The sequence below is a fragment of the Erythrolamprus reginae genome, chromosome 5 (assembly GCF_031021105.1).
Source record: "Erythrolamprus reginae isolate rEryReg1 chromosome 5, rEryReg1.hap1, whole genome shotgun sequence".
In the NCBI taxonomy this organism is placed as follows: domain Eukaryota; kingdom Metazoa; phylum Chordata; class Lepidosauria; order Squamata; family Dipsadidae; genus Erythrolamprus; species Erythrolamprus reginae.
In genome coordinates, this window is record NC_091954.1 from 116,470,360 (window position 1) to 116,487,374 (window position 17,015).

Here is a 17,015-nt window from a genome sequence, read left to right on the forward strand (position 1 = left end):
TGGGAAGAAATAGGACCAGAAAAGGCAGGGAGAAGCCTCCATGGGGCTTCTCTAGGAATCTCCTGGAAGGAAACAAGACTGGAAAAGGCAGGGAGAAGCCTCCGTGGGGCCTCTCTAGAAATCTCTTGGAAGGAAACAGGACCGGAAAAGGCGGGGAGAAGCCTCTGAGGGGCCTCTCTAGGAATCTCCTAGGAGGAAACAGGGCCTCCACCCTCCCTGTGGTTTCCCCAATCACACACATTATTTGCTTTTACATTGATTCCTATGGGAAAAATTGTTTCTTCTTACAAACTTTTGTACTTAAGAGCCTGGTCAGAGAACGAATTAAGTTCGTAAGCAGAGGTACACACCCACTATCCCTCCCGCCACCCCACTGCAAATCTCCCCCCAAATAATCACATTTTCCAAGCTGCCAATTTGGGTTTTTTTTCCTTTAATGAAGGAAGAGCCAAGTCAGGTTTTACATTTTTCAAACAGTGATTGCATCAAAGACAGCGGTGTCTAACTCTAGAGGGAAAAGGTTGCAGCATATTAGGATCAACACCAGCATTTATTCGTGTAATTTTCCTTTCTTTCTTTTCCTTCACAACTACCTCTAATGCTTTCAACGCACCCGGGGTGCATGCAGTGCTATGGAAACAATATACACACACACAAAGAGACATTGGGGCCTCTGCTTTATGGAACGCAGGGAAGGAAACCTCGCATGGGAGGGTTGACAAAGCCGACTTCTTCTTCTTCTTCACACAAACGAAAACAGGTCTGAAATTGCAACAGCCTTTGATTTGAACTGAATGACCGACACCCGGAGATGGGCTAAAAAAATGGGCGCGCTTTCCTCTTTCCAAGCTCACCCAAAATCCCACCAAGGTATTTTTTTTATAGCAAGCATGCCTGGAATTATTCTCCATCTCAGTCAGTTTTCTGTGTACAAATTCTATTTTTTTTTTAAATTGTTGGGCCCCTCCGTGCCAACAGCAGAAAACACAAGCAAGCTATGGCGTTTTGGAAAGCCAGGGCAAGTCAAATTCAGTTCAAAGCCACCTTAAAACAGAGGCCTTCAAACTTAGGCAACATTAAGACTTGTGGACTTCAACTCCCAGAGTTCTCCAGCCGGCATAATTTACTCTCTTGTGATCCCTTCCCTCTGCAATCTCTGAATTTTAGAAAACAGGGCATGGAATTCTGGGAGTTGGAGTCCACAAGTCTTAAGGCTGCCACGTTTGAAGCCCCCCTGCCTTAAAAGGCTCCTACAGCTTCTTTTAGACTAGAGATCTTTTGGCTAGCGATGCGAAACAGGAAAAAAAAATACCAACAGATCTGTTGTCCCTGGTTTTGCAGGTTCTTCCTGGCCTGTTTCTGACTTAAATCCCGATGATTCCTCTTTTATCACAAGCGATTCCCATGCGTACATTCACCCAGGAAATCACTTCAAGCTTTACAAACAAGAGAAAGAGAGAGGGGGGTGGGTGGGAAGGGGACATAGATGAATGTTTTAGAGAAAGTCTACGCCTTTAAGTAACGCACGGGGCTCTAGCTTCCCTCCGGCACCACTCCTGCGTGACTCGAAGCTGTTTGGAGAACAAGCCAGGATTCCTGGTCAAGAGAGGAAAGGCGGCCAACTCTGCTTCCTTAGAGCAAGGAGGGGCCGAGCAACTGAGCTGAAGGGGGAGATTTCGGTTAAGCGCTGGGTAAGCAGGGCAAACCTGGCCAAGCCAGTGTCGGCGATGCCCCCTCCCCTAAAACAGGTTCTCGCACAGCCAGCGCCGAAGGACCCTTCCCCTCACCCTACCTGGAGACAGAAAGAGACAGTTGTACCAGGTTTCAAATAATTCATGTTAGATACTAACGACCATGCTCTGCAGGCGACGAGCATTTAGATAAAAAAAATTATGGGGAACACTGTCCCCGATAATTATAAAGACACCCTTTTCAGTGCAACATATGGAGGTCACTGCCTCCGATATAACACTCCGGTAGACAAAAGCTACCTGGTTCTTGGACATTATGGGAGACCCTGCCCCCGATAATGGGTTTCACCGTCACTATGCAGGACTGGAGGTTTTTCTTCTGCGATGGCCCAGGTGGGTACAAGACCCTGCAGCCAACTCCCTTCCACTTAGCCCTTGTGGGAAAAGCAAGGGGGGAGGCCCTAGGTCAGAACCCACGTGGGGAGGGGGGCTCTGCAGTCACTGGCCACTTCTGGGTAGGCAGAAATCTTAAGGAACGTGGACAAGATCCCTCTGGGTCTGTCGAGTGAAGCGACAATCCAGACCAGGGGTCTCCAACCTTGGCAACTGGGAAGCCTTGTGGACTTCAACTCCTACAATTCCTCAGCCGGCATGGCTTACTCTCGTATATCCCTTCCTCTGCAATCTCTCCACTTTAGGTGGGAAGAGGAAACGGGACACGGCTGGCTGGGGAATTCTGGGAGTTGAAGTCCACATGTATTGAAAGTGGCCAAGGTTAGAAGACCCCCCCCGTCCCCTGATCTGGAGGGATCGAGACCAAACCTGGGTGTCAAACGGGCCACCCTCCAAGCAGAATTTCAAGCAGGCACAGCTGCTCAAATCCCGGGGCGCAGCCCAGCACATCTGGAGGGCGCCAGGGTTGTTTTCTGCCTTCCGCACCGCAGAAGAGGCGGCGACTGCAGAACCTCTCCAAGGTGAGCTCTTAAAACGCCGCGGTGGAGGGAAATTTGCTTCCCCGTTTCTAAACCTTGGGGTTCTCCCCCCCCCCGGTGTTCACCGCCATTCCTGCAAGCCAGTGAAGGCTCGAGGGCCCCCAAATCTCCAGTTCTCCTCCTCATGGTTAGCAGATGCTGCTTTTAATTACTTATATCAAAAAAACGACAGTATAACTGTCATAATTATGGAAGTCACTGCTTCCGATAATTATATTCGGTAGAACACAAATAGCATTTATAGTGAACACTGTCACTGATAAATAAATAACTAATAAATATCTCTCAGGACCAAGAGTCCAGGTGAATTCACCCTCATTCTCCCCAGTGTGACCGACGGGAAGGCTCGTGGTGGGTTTTCCCAGTAGGCCACAAAGCAAGAAGACAAAAGACAAACCCAGCTCTCTCCAAAAAAGACTTCCCGTTGCCGATTCCTAAATCGTGCCCGCCGGACCTATCTCCCATTGACCTCATGTCCCCGAGTAAGCGGCCAGAGAGGAACTGGACAGAAAGCAGAAGGCTCCACATTCCAGGGCTGATGCAAAGGCTCTTCGTAATGTTTGGGAGACTCAAATTTGGTTCCCGCCTCCCCAAGCAGTCGAGGGATTCGGATTTGAGCCTTGAGTTTAATGCCAACTGGAACGTGGTCAGCGTATGGACTTTCTGTCCAGTTGGACGCTGGGATTTGCTTACTCGAAAAACAGAGTTGCTAAGGGGGCTTATCAGCAACATTGGGCAGAGACATCAATTTACATCTAAAAATCTCTCCCTACTATTCCTCCTCGGGCTTTGGGGCCTCTTTAAAATTCTGCTGAAAAGCTAAAGGTGTAACTGTGCAACGGGTTGGGAGAAAGAGGGCGGGGGTGCTCTTTTGGAAGGGGGGGAGTGGATTCAGAGTTCGTTATTAATGTCCCAAATGTCCCCGGCGAGGGCGTTGGCTGCTCCTTGGATGGTCCAAGTCAAGAGAGCCAGCTGGTTCTTGAAGAGGTCTTCGTCGAAAGCGCTCGCGTTGGTCCTCAGAAGGCCGATGTGATCCAGCAGGGCCTGGGTGGTGTGAGATCCGGAGCCCAGGAGGATGTGGCGGAAGGGCGTGTCCTTGGGGGAGACGTAGGGGGAGAGGAACAGGTACTCCACCTGCAAATGCAAAGAAAGGCAGCGTTGAAGGCAGGGGTTTTGCAAACACTTTCAAAGGGAGGTTAGATTGCTATGGTCAAGGTGCCCAGGGGGAAAGCATTTTGAAATCCCCTGATATTTCCATGACATTTCCCTATAACTTCCAATCTAGATAGGTCGTAGATGATGTCATACCAAGCGGCTCAGCCGTGGAGAAATATCAGTAGCTGAGGAAGCAAGTTGTTGCCAGAGGTATGCTCACTTTTGCTTGACTCTGCCAGGCAGCGCGGGGGGTTTTTTTTACATGATTTTTCCCTGACTTTTAAACATCTGAATAGTTTATTTTCCTTGATTTATTCCATTATTTTTCACAAATTCCCAGATAATCCCCTGATAATTTCCTGAACTGCTGATTTCCCTGGTTTGCTGGAAAATATTATTTTACTGAAAGAAAATATTGTTTTATTGAAAGATTAGTAGATGCTTGGAACAAACTTCCCGCAGACGTGGTTGGTCAATCCACGGTAACTGAATGTAAACATGCCTGGGATAATCAACCATCCATCCTAAGATAAAATACAGGAAATAGTACAAGGGCAGACTAGATGGACCAGGAGGTCTTTTTCTGCCATCAATCTTCTGTGTTTCTATGATTCTGATTCTATGAAATATCATTTGACTGAAAGAGGAGTAGATGCTTGGAACAAACTCCCAGCAGACGTGGTTGGTAAATCCACAATGAATTTAAACATGCCTGGGATAAACATTAGATCCATCCTAAGATAAAATGCAGGAAATAGTACAAGGGCAGACTAGATGGACCAGGAGGTCTTTTTCTGTCGTCAATCTTCTGGATTGACACCCTGTACGGTGTTGGGACTCCTGCTTGAACGGGGTGGGTGGGGGGTGTTAGACTAGATGGCCTACAAGGTCCCTCCTTCCTTCCAACTCTAATAATCTAATATATATATAAAAAAAGGTGGCTACTAAGACGCGTAGACTTCAATTCCCAAAATTCGCTCGCCAGCAACACTTAGTTAAGAAGACACAACTAAAAAATGTTGAGACTTTGGGGGGGAAAACAGCGAGAAGAGTGACTGAGGGCCTGGAGGTTGAAACACACGAAGAACGGTTGCAGGATTTGGGTTGGGCCAGTTTAGAGAAAAGACAAACTTGGGAAAGAGACATGATGGCCATACTTCAATATTTGAGGTTAGGTCTGTTCCAATTTATTTTCCAAAACAGCTGAAATCGGGGAAGAAATAATGGAAACTAAGAAAGAAGCAACCTGAAACTACGGAGAAGCCATCAGTGAAACAGACGTTGCCTTCAGGGGTTGTGGGTGCTCCATTCCCTGAGCAGGGGGTTGGACTAGATGACCGCCAAGGTCCCTTCCAGCTCTATTCTATTCTTCTGAAGGCTCATGGCAACCAACAGGACTCGCTCAGACAGAACCAAGGTTAGTTAGAGAGAAGGGAGAAGAAAATCGAAGGAGGCTCACTTTCATCAGTCGGTCATTCAGGAGACGGGACGCATCCCTGTTGAAGAGGTCTGTGTTTTTCACATCCTGGGTCAGTGCAGTGGTTGCCCGAGTAAAATCCCCGCGGGCCTCAAAGAGCCACTGGATCATCAAACCCCGTTGCTGCAGCAGAAGAGAATAATATTACTAATAATAATAATAATAATAATAATACGGATCATCGACATCGCAATCCCAAGAGACAGCAGAATTGAGGAGAAGCAGCTAGAGAAATTAGTGAAATATGAAGATCTAAATATCGAGCTGCAATGACTCTGGCATAAGCCCGTGAAAGTGGTCCCAGTGGTACTTGGCACGCTGGATGCAGTGCCAAAGGATCTCAGCGGACATTTGAAAACCATCGGAATGGACAAAATCTCCATCTGTCAATTGCAAAAGGCCACTTTACTGGGATCGGCAAACATAATTCGCCGCTACATCACGCAATGCTAGGTGCTTGGGAAGCGCCCGACTGGGGATGAAATACGAAATCTAGCATAGTGATCTCGTTTGCTGTGTTATATTGATAATAATAATAATAATAATAATAATAATAATAATAATAATGATGATGATGAAATACAAAATCCAGCATAGTGATCTCATTTGCTGAGTTGTATTGACATAATAATAATAATAATAATAATAATAATAATAATAATAATAATATATTAGATTTGTATGCTGCCCCTCTCCGAAGACTCGGGGTGGCTCACAGCAACAATAAACAATGTACAACAAATCCAATAATTAAAAACTATGGCTAAAACCCCCTATTGTTAAAAAACAAACAATACTACTCAATCATACTATACACAACCGGTAGGTTAAACAACAAGGACCAGCAACAGAGCTGCCTCGCAATTTTATTTCAGGGATTTGTCAAGCGTTAACGACATTTGTGCTCTAGTCGCAAACGGCAGTTAACACATTTTGATGCTTGGGTTGCACCAGTGAAGAGCTACCAAATGTTTTACTACCACACTGTGGGCGGGGCTTATGCAGGACACCCTGCCTTTTCTTTCAACTTCTTTCCGTGCAAATTGGGGGCTCTGGGGTGGAGCTCCATTTTCGCTGCCCCACTGCGTTTCCCCCTGTCTGGGCAGTAGCCCACCCCCGGGTTGAACCTTAGAAACACTGCCCTAAAATCTGGCAATGTAAACCGGGCAATCTCTGTTGTAGCCCTAATAGCCCAGATGTCCAGGGTATCTAGTCTTCGGAGAGGGGCGGCATACAAATCTAATATATTATTATTATTATTAATTATTATTATCTTAGGGGTGGCTGGATGCTGAGCTTGGTGATTTCCGTCCAGACATTTTATGACCCAACTAGGTGATGTCATCAGCATAGTTCCCTCTAAGCTGAGCAGTGAGCCATGGCGCACTTAAAAATCATCATCAGCTCAGAGTTTTCCAAACCTGCCCAGAAGCCGTGAGGGAAAGAGTGAGAGGGAAGGAGAGAGAGAGGAAGAGAGAGAAACAGATGGAAAAAAGAGAGGAAGGAAAAGAGAAAGAAAAAGAATGGGAGTAAGGAAGAGAGAAAGAAAATCAAAATCTAGTTTGAAACTAGCTCAACTATTTAAGTGGCATTTTGATATTGATAGAGTTGCCCTATTATGAGCTCACTTTTATAGACACACAGTACAGTATTTTATTTTGAAATTCTCTGAGGCAAAACAGGGTGGGTTTTTTATTTGTTTGTTTGTTTGTTTGTTTGTTTATTATTTCTGTGCTGCCCAAACCCAAAGGGACTGCCGCTCAGACACTATACTTTTCCGCCCACCCCCCAAAAAAATTAGAGGGAACACTGGTCATCAGTGAACACTTTCCTCTCTTTTAGTACGGATGCTACGTAGTTTGGTCATGATATGTCTGCAAAAAGCTCGAGAGCGCCATGGACCCCACAATCTTTTTTCTTCCTCCGTCCTCCATTCTCCAAAGCCCAGCTTCCTTCTAGCACTGATCTGTCTGTCTGTCTGCCCGTCCATGAACCTCTCAATCTCTCTTCTATTTATCTCTCCATCTATCCATCCATCTTTGGCTACCCACAGCATTTGCAAATGAACGCACTTTGGATTTTAATTAATGTAATCTGTTCAGTTTAATATGTTTCGGACTTCATTTTTACGCTGTTCCCTGCGGCCCAGAGTTGCTTTGACACCGAAGTGGGTGGCATATACATTTAATAAATAAATACCCCTTCTTTCTATAGGTCGGCATAATGCCTCAGCGGTTAAATTACTTATATTACAATATTACTTGGTTTGTCATGTAGATGGTTGAGTGGTTTAGGGTGGGGAATTTGTAGTGGGTGGGACATTTTATTTTATTTTTTATTCTATTTTTAAATTTACCTATTCTAATTTGATGTATGGTGGGACTGGTCTCTGGGTGTCACACGACTTTCGTTGCCAACGACAATTTGTTGTTTTTGACAATGACAATAAATTTATTATTATTAAAGATGCTGAGCTTGTCCACTGAAAAACCGACAACCCAATTTCGAGACCCTGAGCCTGAGCCTGTTACGGCTGGGAATGAAGAGAATTCACAGCCGTTAAAATAAAAGAGGGTTTGGGGACTCTGTCTGTGCTGCATTATCTTATCAGGAAGCCTAGGTGGCTAAGAAACAGAGTCGGATACGGCTCGACAGAGTCTATTCCACCTCTATTTTCTAGGCTTTCCAGAGATGGGAGCCCTCCCCAGCCGCTGCCAGTGTCTGTTTTACCACCACCCCTCGGTCGTATAACCCAGTGTTTCCCAACCTTGGCCCCTTGAAGATATTTGGACTTCAACTCCCAGAATTCCCCAGCCAGCAAATGCTGTCTGGGGAATTCTGGGAGTTGAAGTCCAGATATCTTCAAGGGGCCAAGGTTGGGAAACACTGGTATAACCAACCGTCTCCTGCACCCTTTACCTTCATGTCTCTCTGGTAAGGGAGCAGGCTCCGGACAAAATTGTGCAGCCAGCCGTCGTAGCTCTTGTAATCCAGGTAGAGTTCCCGGTCGTGGGTCAACCTGAGAGCCATCCGGCCGGCTATTTCAGCCGCCAACCGCATCGTCTTCTCCATCTGGTTGATATTGTTGCTAAAGGCCGCGAGCAGGTTGCCTGGGTTGTCCTCCGCCGTGCCAAAATAGGGGTATGGATAGGAGTCTCCGCCCTGCGAGGGAGAAACAAAACGGTGAGTCCTTCCACGAACCCCTCGTCTTACGAACAACTCGTGATACGAACCCGGGGTTCAGAAAAATTTTGCCTCTTCTTACGAACTTTTTTCGAGTTACGAACCGGCGTTCGGAGACAGCTGGGAAGCCGCGCGGCTGTTTTAAAAGGTCACAGCTGCGCTGGGGGGCTTCCCAGCACCCCCCCGAACCCCGAACCCGGAAGTTCGGCAAAAGTTCAGGGTTTGGGGCGGGGGAAGCCCCCCCAGCGCGGCTGTGACCTTTTAAAACAGCCGCGCCGCTTCCTAGCTGTCTCCGAACGCCGAACACGGTTCGGCTTTGGCGTTCGGCTTCGGGAGACAGCTGGGAAGCCGCGCGGCTGTTTTAAACGGTCACAGCCGCGCTGGGGGGCTTCCCAGCACCCCCCCGAACCCCGAACTTTTGCCGAACTTCCGGGTTCGGGGTTGGGGGGGGTGCTGGGAAGCCCCCCAGCCCGGCTGTGACCTTTTAAAACAGCCGCGCGGCTTCCCAGCACCCCCCGACCCCGAAAGTTCGGCAAAAGTTCGGAGGGGGGGGGGTGCTGGGAAGCCCCGCCGCCCGGCTGTCACCTTTTAAAACAAGGTGACAGCCGGGCGGCAGCGGTTTTTTTGCGGTGGTTTTTTTTTTGGTTGCACGGATTAATTGACTTTACATTGTTTCGTCTTACGAACCTTTCGTCTTACGAACCTCCCCCTGGAACCAATTAGGTTCGTAAGACGAGGTTTGACTGTATACAGTGTTCCCTTGATTTTCGCGAGTTCGAACTTCGCGAAATGTGTATACCACGGTTCTTCAAAAATATTAATTAAAAAATACTTCACGGGTTTTTCCCCTATACCATGGTTTTCCCGCCCGATGATGTCATATGTCATCGCCAAATTTTCGTCTGCCTTTAATAAATATTTTTTTAAAATAAACTTTAATAAATAAACATGGTGAGAAATAATCTAAATGGTTGCTAAGGGAATGGAAAATTGCAATTTAGGGGTTTAAAGTGTGAAGGGAAGGCTTGTGATACTGTTCATAGCCAAAAATAGTGTATTTACTTCCGCATCTCTACTTCGCGGAAATTCGACTTTCGTGGGTGGTGTCGGAACGCATCCCCCGCGAAAAGTGAGGGAACACTGTACACTGTTTCCTGTTATCCCATAATTTCATACTCTTATTCACATTATATACACTATAGTCACCACAATATTTTAAAAAATGCTGGAATCCTAGAAAGGGTGCAGAGAAGAGCAACAAAAATATGAAGGACAATTGCAGGAATTGGGTTTGTCTAGTTTTAAGTGCTACTGCTATTTAAGTGCTAGTCTGAGTACTATTGCTAAGTGTTATTTAGTGACCTTCCAACCTGACGATGGCTTTGAAAAAAGTGACACGGCCATTTTTCACTTATGCAACATCTCCATGGTCACATGATCAAAATTCAGATGCTGGGCAATTGGCTCCTATTTATGACGACTGGAGTGTCATGTAAATCCCCCTTTGTGACTTTCTGACAAGCAAAGATTAATTTAACGGTCATGGAAGGAAAGGTGGTAATAATAAGACAAAATTCACTGAACAGCTATTTTACTTAGTGTTGTGGTTAGCTCTGGCCCAGCTCCTGCTCCAAGGATTGTGGATGTGGGGGAGACATCCACCTGCTGCAGGCCTGTTTTGCTCCCGGTGGAATCTGCTGATGAAGGCTCCTCTGACCAAGAAGACATGAGTGACAGGGAGGAGGGGAGTGTGGCAGACAGCTCAGAAGGAGATCAATTATCTCTCTTCTCCTTGGATTCAGAACAAGAGTTAATGATACAGCCACGCATGCGGAGAGGGATGCATAAGCAACAACAACTGAGAGATTATTATCAAAGAAAAGGAGGCCACCTGTGGTTGGGTGGGGCTGTGGTCATTAGTGAGGCTGCTATAAAGAGCAGCCTGTGGGTTTGGCCATTGTGGAGGATTATCTGATCGTTGTGTTTCGTGACTGCTTTACTGACTTTGACCTTTTGTGTGCTGATTTTTCCCCGCGTTGAAACTAAACCAGAGCAAAGTGTGTTTCACTTTGTGGAAGAAGAAGGACTGTGAATTGCCTCACAGCTGCAAGCTAAGTATCTCAGAACTGATAAGGGACTTGTACAAATTACCAGTTTCTTTGGAGATGAGTGCTCTTTGCTATACCAAAAGAGGGCTTGGTTTAAGTGAATTTTCATTATAAAGAATATTGTTTGGAATTTTCAAACGTGTCTGTGTCTGAAATTGTATCTGTGCATTTTCGGGAGGAGTCTACCAGAGCAGTGTTTCCCAACCTTGGCAACTTGAAGATATCTGGACTTCAACTCCCAGAATTCCCCAGCCAGCGAATGCTGGCTGGGGAATTCTGGGAGTTGAAGTCCAGATATCTTCAAGTTGCCAAGGTTGGGAAACACTGTACCAGAGAGCTCGACAGAACACTTAGCAACAGGGCTTCTGGGCTCAATTGTAGGCCTGCCCCACAATAGCAGGGGTGTGTGTGTGTATGTCCAATTTTAAAAGTTGTGAACTTCCAACGCTCAGAATTCTGGGCGTTGAAGTCCACAAGTGGACAACCTTGGAGAGCCCTAGCTTAGACTATGTCATCAAAGGGCTTGCTGGTGAACACAATCGCTCCGAAGCCCAGCTACTGAGTGGGATGGGTATTTTCCACATTAATCTGGAATTTGCTGCCCAGCAAGACCCCCCAGTTCTGAGAGCAGCTTTCACCCAACGTCAACAGAGGCTGCAAAGCTACAGCACTGAAGGGCGAAGTCAGGACTCACGTTGTTGATGCTGAAGGAGATGGATGGGATGCCTGAAGAGGCGATGAATGTTCTCGCTGCGTCATCCAACTTGAATGGGACTCTGAGAGAAAGACAAGAGGGGGAAAGAAAGTTTCATCCTCCGCTATGGAACTTTTTAGAAAGCCGGTGTGGCCTAATGGGGAAGAAGCTGGCGTCGAAACCAGACGACTTTCATAAACGCCTTAAAAGCCACCTCTGCGGTCAAGCGTGGGGGAACTGGAACATCTCCCCCTGCCTATGTAGGTATTTTTGTGTATGTTATGACTGTATGTATGTTTTTTATATATTGGGGTTTCTTGTTTTTAGACTTTTTAAAATGTATTATTGTTATTTTAGATTATAACTATTAGATTTGTCATTGTATATTGTTTTTTATCATTGCTGTGAGCCGCCCCGAGTCTACGGAGAGGGGCGGCATACAAATCTAATTAATAATAATAATAATAATAATAATAATAATAATAATAATAATAATAATAATGACATGATGCTGTGGCACAGATGATCCACTGGAACTTGTGCCGGAACTACCATTTCCCAGTGGCAAAGAACGGGTTAGATTAGATTTATTGGATTTTACTGGTGGGACCATAAGCCTGAAAAAGTGGTCGAAAATGGGCAAGCAAAACTACTGTGGGACTTCCGACTTCAGACTGACCGAATTCTGAAGCATAACACACCAGACATTGTGATCATGGAGAAAAAGAAAGTATGGATCATCGACATCGCAATCCCAGGAGACAGCAGAATTGAGGAGAAGCAGCTGGAGAAATTAGTGAAATACAAAGATCTGAAAATCGAGCTGCAACGACTCTGGCATAAGCCAGTGAAAGTGGTCCCAGTGGTACCTGACACGCTGGGCGCAGTGCCAAAGGATCTCAGCGCACATTTGAAAACCATCGGAATTGACAAAATCTCCATCTGTCAATTGCAAAAGGCCGCTTTACTGGGATCGGCAAACATAATTCGCCGCTACATCACGCAGTCCTAGGTACTTGGGAAGCGCCCGACTGGTGATGAAATACAAAATCCAGCATAGTGATCTCGTTTGCTGTGTTGTACTGACATAACAATAATAATAACAACAACAACAACAATAATAATGACGGTGAGTTCTAATCCCACCTTACGTGACTTTGGAACAATCACCAAGAGAATGTGAGTTCTAGTCGTGCCTAAGACCAGAAAGTTTGCAGATTTCTCTTATGGGGGAAACATTTAATGTTTATACAATCTGACTATCAAGACAGCAGGAGTCCTGTCGTGGCCCCCAAAGAATCGGCGAGTGCCAAAGCTTTACTTACTCTTTGCCTGCAAAAGCAGCCCGAAGATTGAGTGGCGAAAAGGAGACCTGGAAAAGGACAAAGAGGAACAAATCACACTCCTTCCATCACGGGGATAATCCAACCCTTGAGAGACTTAAAACTCCTGTGGGGCTCAATTCCACAATCCTTCTCCCTTGCCTGAAACTCCTGCTGCCCCAGATCTCAAACCAGAAGGCAACAGATGTCCAACAGCCCAGAACAGGGTCAGTCAATCAATCAATGTTATCTACCTATCCACCCACCTTATAAAAACCACCAGGTGAAGGCACCAATCAGGAGTTCTAGTCCTGCCTTAGGCTCAAACGTTAGCCAGGTGCCTCTTCACCAATCACCAGTGAGAGTTCTAGTCCCTTCTTAGGTAGAAAAGCCAACTGCCTGACTTTAGGCCAATCACCAGGAGATGGCGAATTCTAGTCCTACTTTAGGCAAGAAAGCCGGCTGGGTGACCTTGGGCCAATCACCAGGAGATGGTGAGTTAGATATGAAAGCCAACTGTAGGTTATTATCAATTATTGCAACGATAGGGAAACCTACTTTTCAATAAAGCATTTCATTACAGTGTTCCCTCGATTTTCGAGGGTTCGAACTTTGCAAAAGTCTATACCACGGTTTTTCAAAAATATTAATTAAAAAATACTTCGCGGGTTTTTTCCCTATACAGTACCATGTTTTTTCCCGCCCGATGACGTCATATGTCATCGCCAAACTTTTGTCTGCCTTTAATAAATATTTTTTAAAATAAACTTTAATAAATAAACATGGTGAGTAATATAATCTGAATGGTTGCTAAGGGAATGAAAAATTGCAATTTAGGGGTTTAAAGTGTTAAGGGAAGGCTTGGGATACTGTTCATAGCCAAAAATAGTGTATTTACTTCCGCATCTCTACTCCGCGGAAATTTGACTTTCGCGGGCAGTCTCGGAACACACACCCCGTGAAAAGTGAGGGAACACTGCATTCTGTATTTAAGTCCATACAATTCTCTCTGTATCTAGGGCAGTGTTTCCCAACCTTGGCAACTTGAAGATATTTGGACATCAACTCCCAGAATTCCCCAGCCAACAAATGCTAGCTGGGGAATTCTGGGAGTTGAACTCCAAATATCTTCAAGTTGCCAAGGTTGGGAAACACTGATTTAGAGAAAAGGTTGCCTGCTTATTCAGCTAAGAGCAAAGGTCAAGCCAACCACGACTGGATTAAGAAGCTACATGCTGAAGTTGAGGCAACTCCTGCCTCCTTGATTAGTTTAAGGAAATAATTGTTTAACTTTTATTGACTGTAGGTAATTGAAATCCTTCTGCTCTTCTGTTTGTTTTAGCCATCCTGCTGACAGGGTTCTGTTCTGCTTGCTGTATGTGACAAGTCAATCATTCCCATTGTAACTAAGAGTTAATGTTTTATATACAGTGATCCCCCGATCATTGCGAGGGTTCCGTTCCAGGACTCCCCGCAACGAGCGGGTTTTCGCGAAGTAGCGCTGCGGAAGTAAAAACACCATCTGCGCATGCGCAGATGGTGTTTTTACTTCCGCAGCGCTAGCGAGGAGCCGAAGATTGGGGGCGGCGCGGCTGTTTTAAAACATCGCCGCCGGCATGGGGGACTTGCCAGCACCCCCCGGACCCCCAACCCGGGTTTGGGGGGCTGCTAGGAAGCCCCCCATGCCGGCGGCGACGTTTTAAAACAGCCACGCGGCTTCCCAACTGAGTCCCGAAGACAAACGTCAAAGGCGAACTTCCGCATTTGTCTTCGGGACTCATTGGGAAGTCGCGCGGCTGTTTTAAAACGTCGCCGCCGGCATGGGGGGCTTCCTAGCAGCCCCCCAAACCCGGGTTGGGGGTCCGGGGGGTGCTGGCAAGCCCCCCATGCCAGCGGCGACGTTTTAAAACAGCTGCGCCGCCCCCAATCTTCGGCTCCTCGCTAGCGGGCAGGCAGGCGGCGGACAAGCCGTTCGCTGGCGCCGCTCGCTCGCGCTTCCCAGCTGAGTCCTGAAGCGAATTCGCTTCAGGACTCAGCTGGAAAGCGGCGAGAATGAACGGCGTGGGCGGGCGATGCACGAGCGGGCGGCGGACAAGCCGTTCGCTCGTGCTCGCTCTCACCGCTTTCCAGCTGAGTCCTGAAGCGAATTCGCTTCAGGACTCAGCTGGAAAGCGGCGAGAATGAACGGCGTGGGCGGGCGAAGGGCGGGCGGCAGCGAGGAGTTTGCGTGGGCGGTGGGGAAACTCCTTGCTGATGCCCGCCGCTCGCCCTCCCGCCAGCAAGAGGGGGAAGACCTAGGGAAGCCGCCCAGCAGCTGATCTGCCCGGCGCCATCTACGCATGCGTGCCCATAGAAAAAAGGGCCCGCATGCGCAGATGGTGTTTTGACTTCCGGGTTGAAAAATCGCAAATTAGCCTGTTCGCAATGGTCGGGGACGCAATAACCGGGGGATCACTGTATTTGTATACAGGAGGAGTTATAAGCAATAAAGAATAAATCCAGAGAACCAGAGGCAGCAGGATCCCAGGAAGAGAGAGAGTTTCCCAATACGAGACAGCCCAGGGAGATACAGTATTTCCAACCTGGACAAAACATTCTAGAAATCAGGCCTCATGTCCACATAGAAACATAGAAGACTGACGGCAGAAAAAGACCTCATGGTCCATCTAGTCTGCCCTTGTACTATTTCCTGTATTTTATCTTAGGATGGATCTATGTTTATCCCAGGCATGTTTAAATTCAGTTCCTGTGGATTTACCAACCACGTCTGCTGGAAGTTTGTTCCAAGCATCTACTACTCTTTCAGTCAAATAATATTTTCTCACGTTGCTTTTGATCTTTCCCCCAACTAACCTCAGATTGTGGCCCCTTGTTCTTGTGTTCACTTTCCTATTAAAAACACTTCCCTCCTGGACCTTATTTAACCCTTTAACATATTTAAATGTTCCGATCATGTCCCCCCTTTTCCTTCTGTCCTCCAAACTCTACAAATTGAGTTCATTAAGTCTTTCCTGGTAAGTTTTATGCTTAAGACCTTCCACCATTCTTGTAGCCCGTCTTTGGACCCCTTCAATTTGATCAACATCTTTTTGTAGGTGAGGTCTCCAGAACTGAGCACAGTATTATTCCAAATGGGGTCTCACCAGTGCTCTATATAAGGGGATCACAATCTCCCTCTTCCTGCTTGTTATACCTCTAGCTATGCAGCCAAGCATCCTACTTGCTTTTCCTACTGCCCGACCACACTGCTCACCCATTTTGAGACTGTCAGAAATCACTACCCCTAAATCCTTTTCTTCTGAAGTTTTTGCTAACACAGAATTGCCAATGCAATACTCAGATTGAGGATTCCTTTTCCCCAAGTGCATTATTTTACATTTGGAAACATTAAACTGCAGTTTCCATTGCTTTGACCATTTATCTAGTAAAACATCTCTACAAACTGGCTCTTTAGATCAAGGTCAGTTCTAGTCCCACCATAGGCATGAAAGGCAGGTGGGTGACTTTGAGCCAGCCCCTCCCTCTCATAGAAACATAGAAGACTGACCGCAGAAAAAGACCTCCTGGTCCATCTCATCTGCCCTTCTACTATTTCCTGTATTTCATCTTAGGATGGATCTGAGTTTATCCCAGGCATGTTTAAATTCATTTCCTGTAGATTCACCAACTACATCTGCTAGAAGTTTGTTCCAAGCATCTACTACTCTTTCAGTAAAATAATATTTTCTCCTTCTCCCCCACCTCACCAGATTGTTATGGCAGAACAAGAAACGTGAGATACATTCGCTGCCTTGAGCTTTTATAAAATAAAGTTAGCAAAGGCAGGGTAAAAACGAAGGAACCAAATAGAGAGAGAGAGAAGGCCAAGGGAAGGGTGCGTCTTTCTGTCTGTTCCTGCAGGAAGCATGAGAGGCAACAGTGCTACTTGGCTCACTTATTATTTCCTCAGAAAACCCCCCTCCCCACAAAACAGACGTGTGCTACTCACATCTGTGACTGCTTCCTCCAGGAGCTTCTTCAACAAGGGGCTGGAAGAGAACCGGAATTCCTTGGATCCTGCGAGAGGGAAAGAAGATGCTTGAAGGTCAAAGAGGTCCTGAGCGACCAGGCGGCATACAAAAAAAGGTTGGCCAACTTTAGACTGGGGAGCCAGGAAATGGTTCGCTGCCTTGAGTTACTTATAAAATTAACAAAATTGTGATACAAATAAATAAACAACAAAATCTTCCCATGTTGTCTTGCACGTCTCTGGGGTTCTGTGCAGGAGCATTTATTTATTTGACTTCTATGCCGCCCTTCTCCTCCTAACCCAGAGAGGCTCACAACAAGAACAAATACAAAACATATAGAAATCTAAGTCTGAAAACATTCTAAACCCCCAATTTCTTAAAAC

General features: G+C 46.4%; 1 protein-coding gene across 2 annotated transcripts in view; it reads right to left on the minus strand.

Annotated features, from left to right (window-relative positions):
* Positions 1-416: 416 nt before the first annotated feature.
* The window catches only part of TFRC (transferrin receptor), a 52,286-nt gene continuing 35,687 nt past the window's right edge, over positions 417-17,015 (minus strand). For both annotated transcript variants that reach the window (XM_070753833.1, XM_070753832.1), the window contains exons 14-19: positions 16,611-16,678; positions 12,626-12,672; positions 11,301-11,382; positions 8,235-8,477; positions 5,298-5,438; positions 417-3,817 (exon numbers count right to left, since the gene is read on the minus strand). In XM_070753833.1, coding sequence (XP_070609934.1) covers positions 3,575-3,817; positions 5,298-5,438; positions 8,235-8,477; positions 11,301-11,382; positions 12,626-12,672; positions 16,611-16,678 — 824 coding nt within the window. In that variant the 3' untranslated portion in view covers positions 417-3,574. The remainder of the gene's footprint in view (positions 3,818-5,297; positions 5,439-8,234; positions 8,478-11,300; positions 11,383-12,625; positions 12,673-16,610; positions 16,679-17,015) is intronic.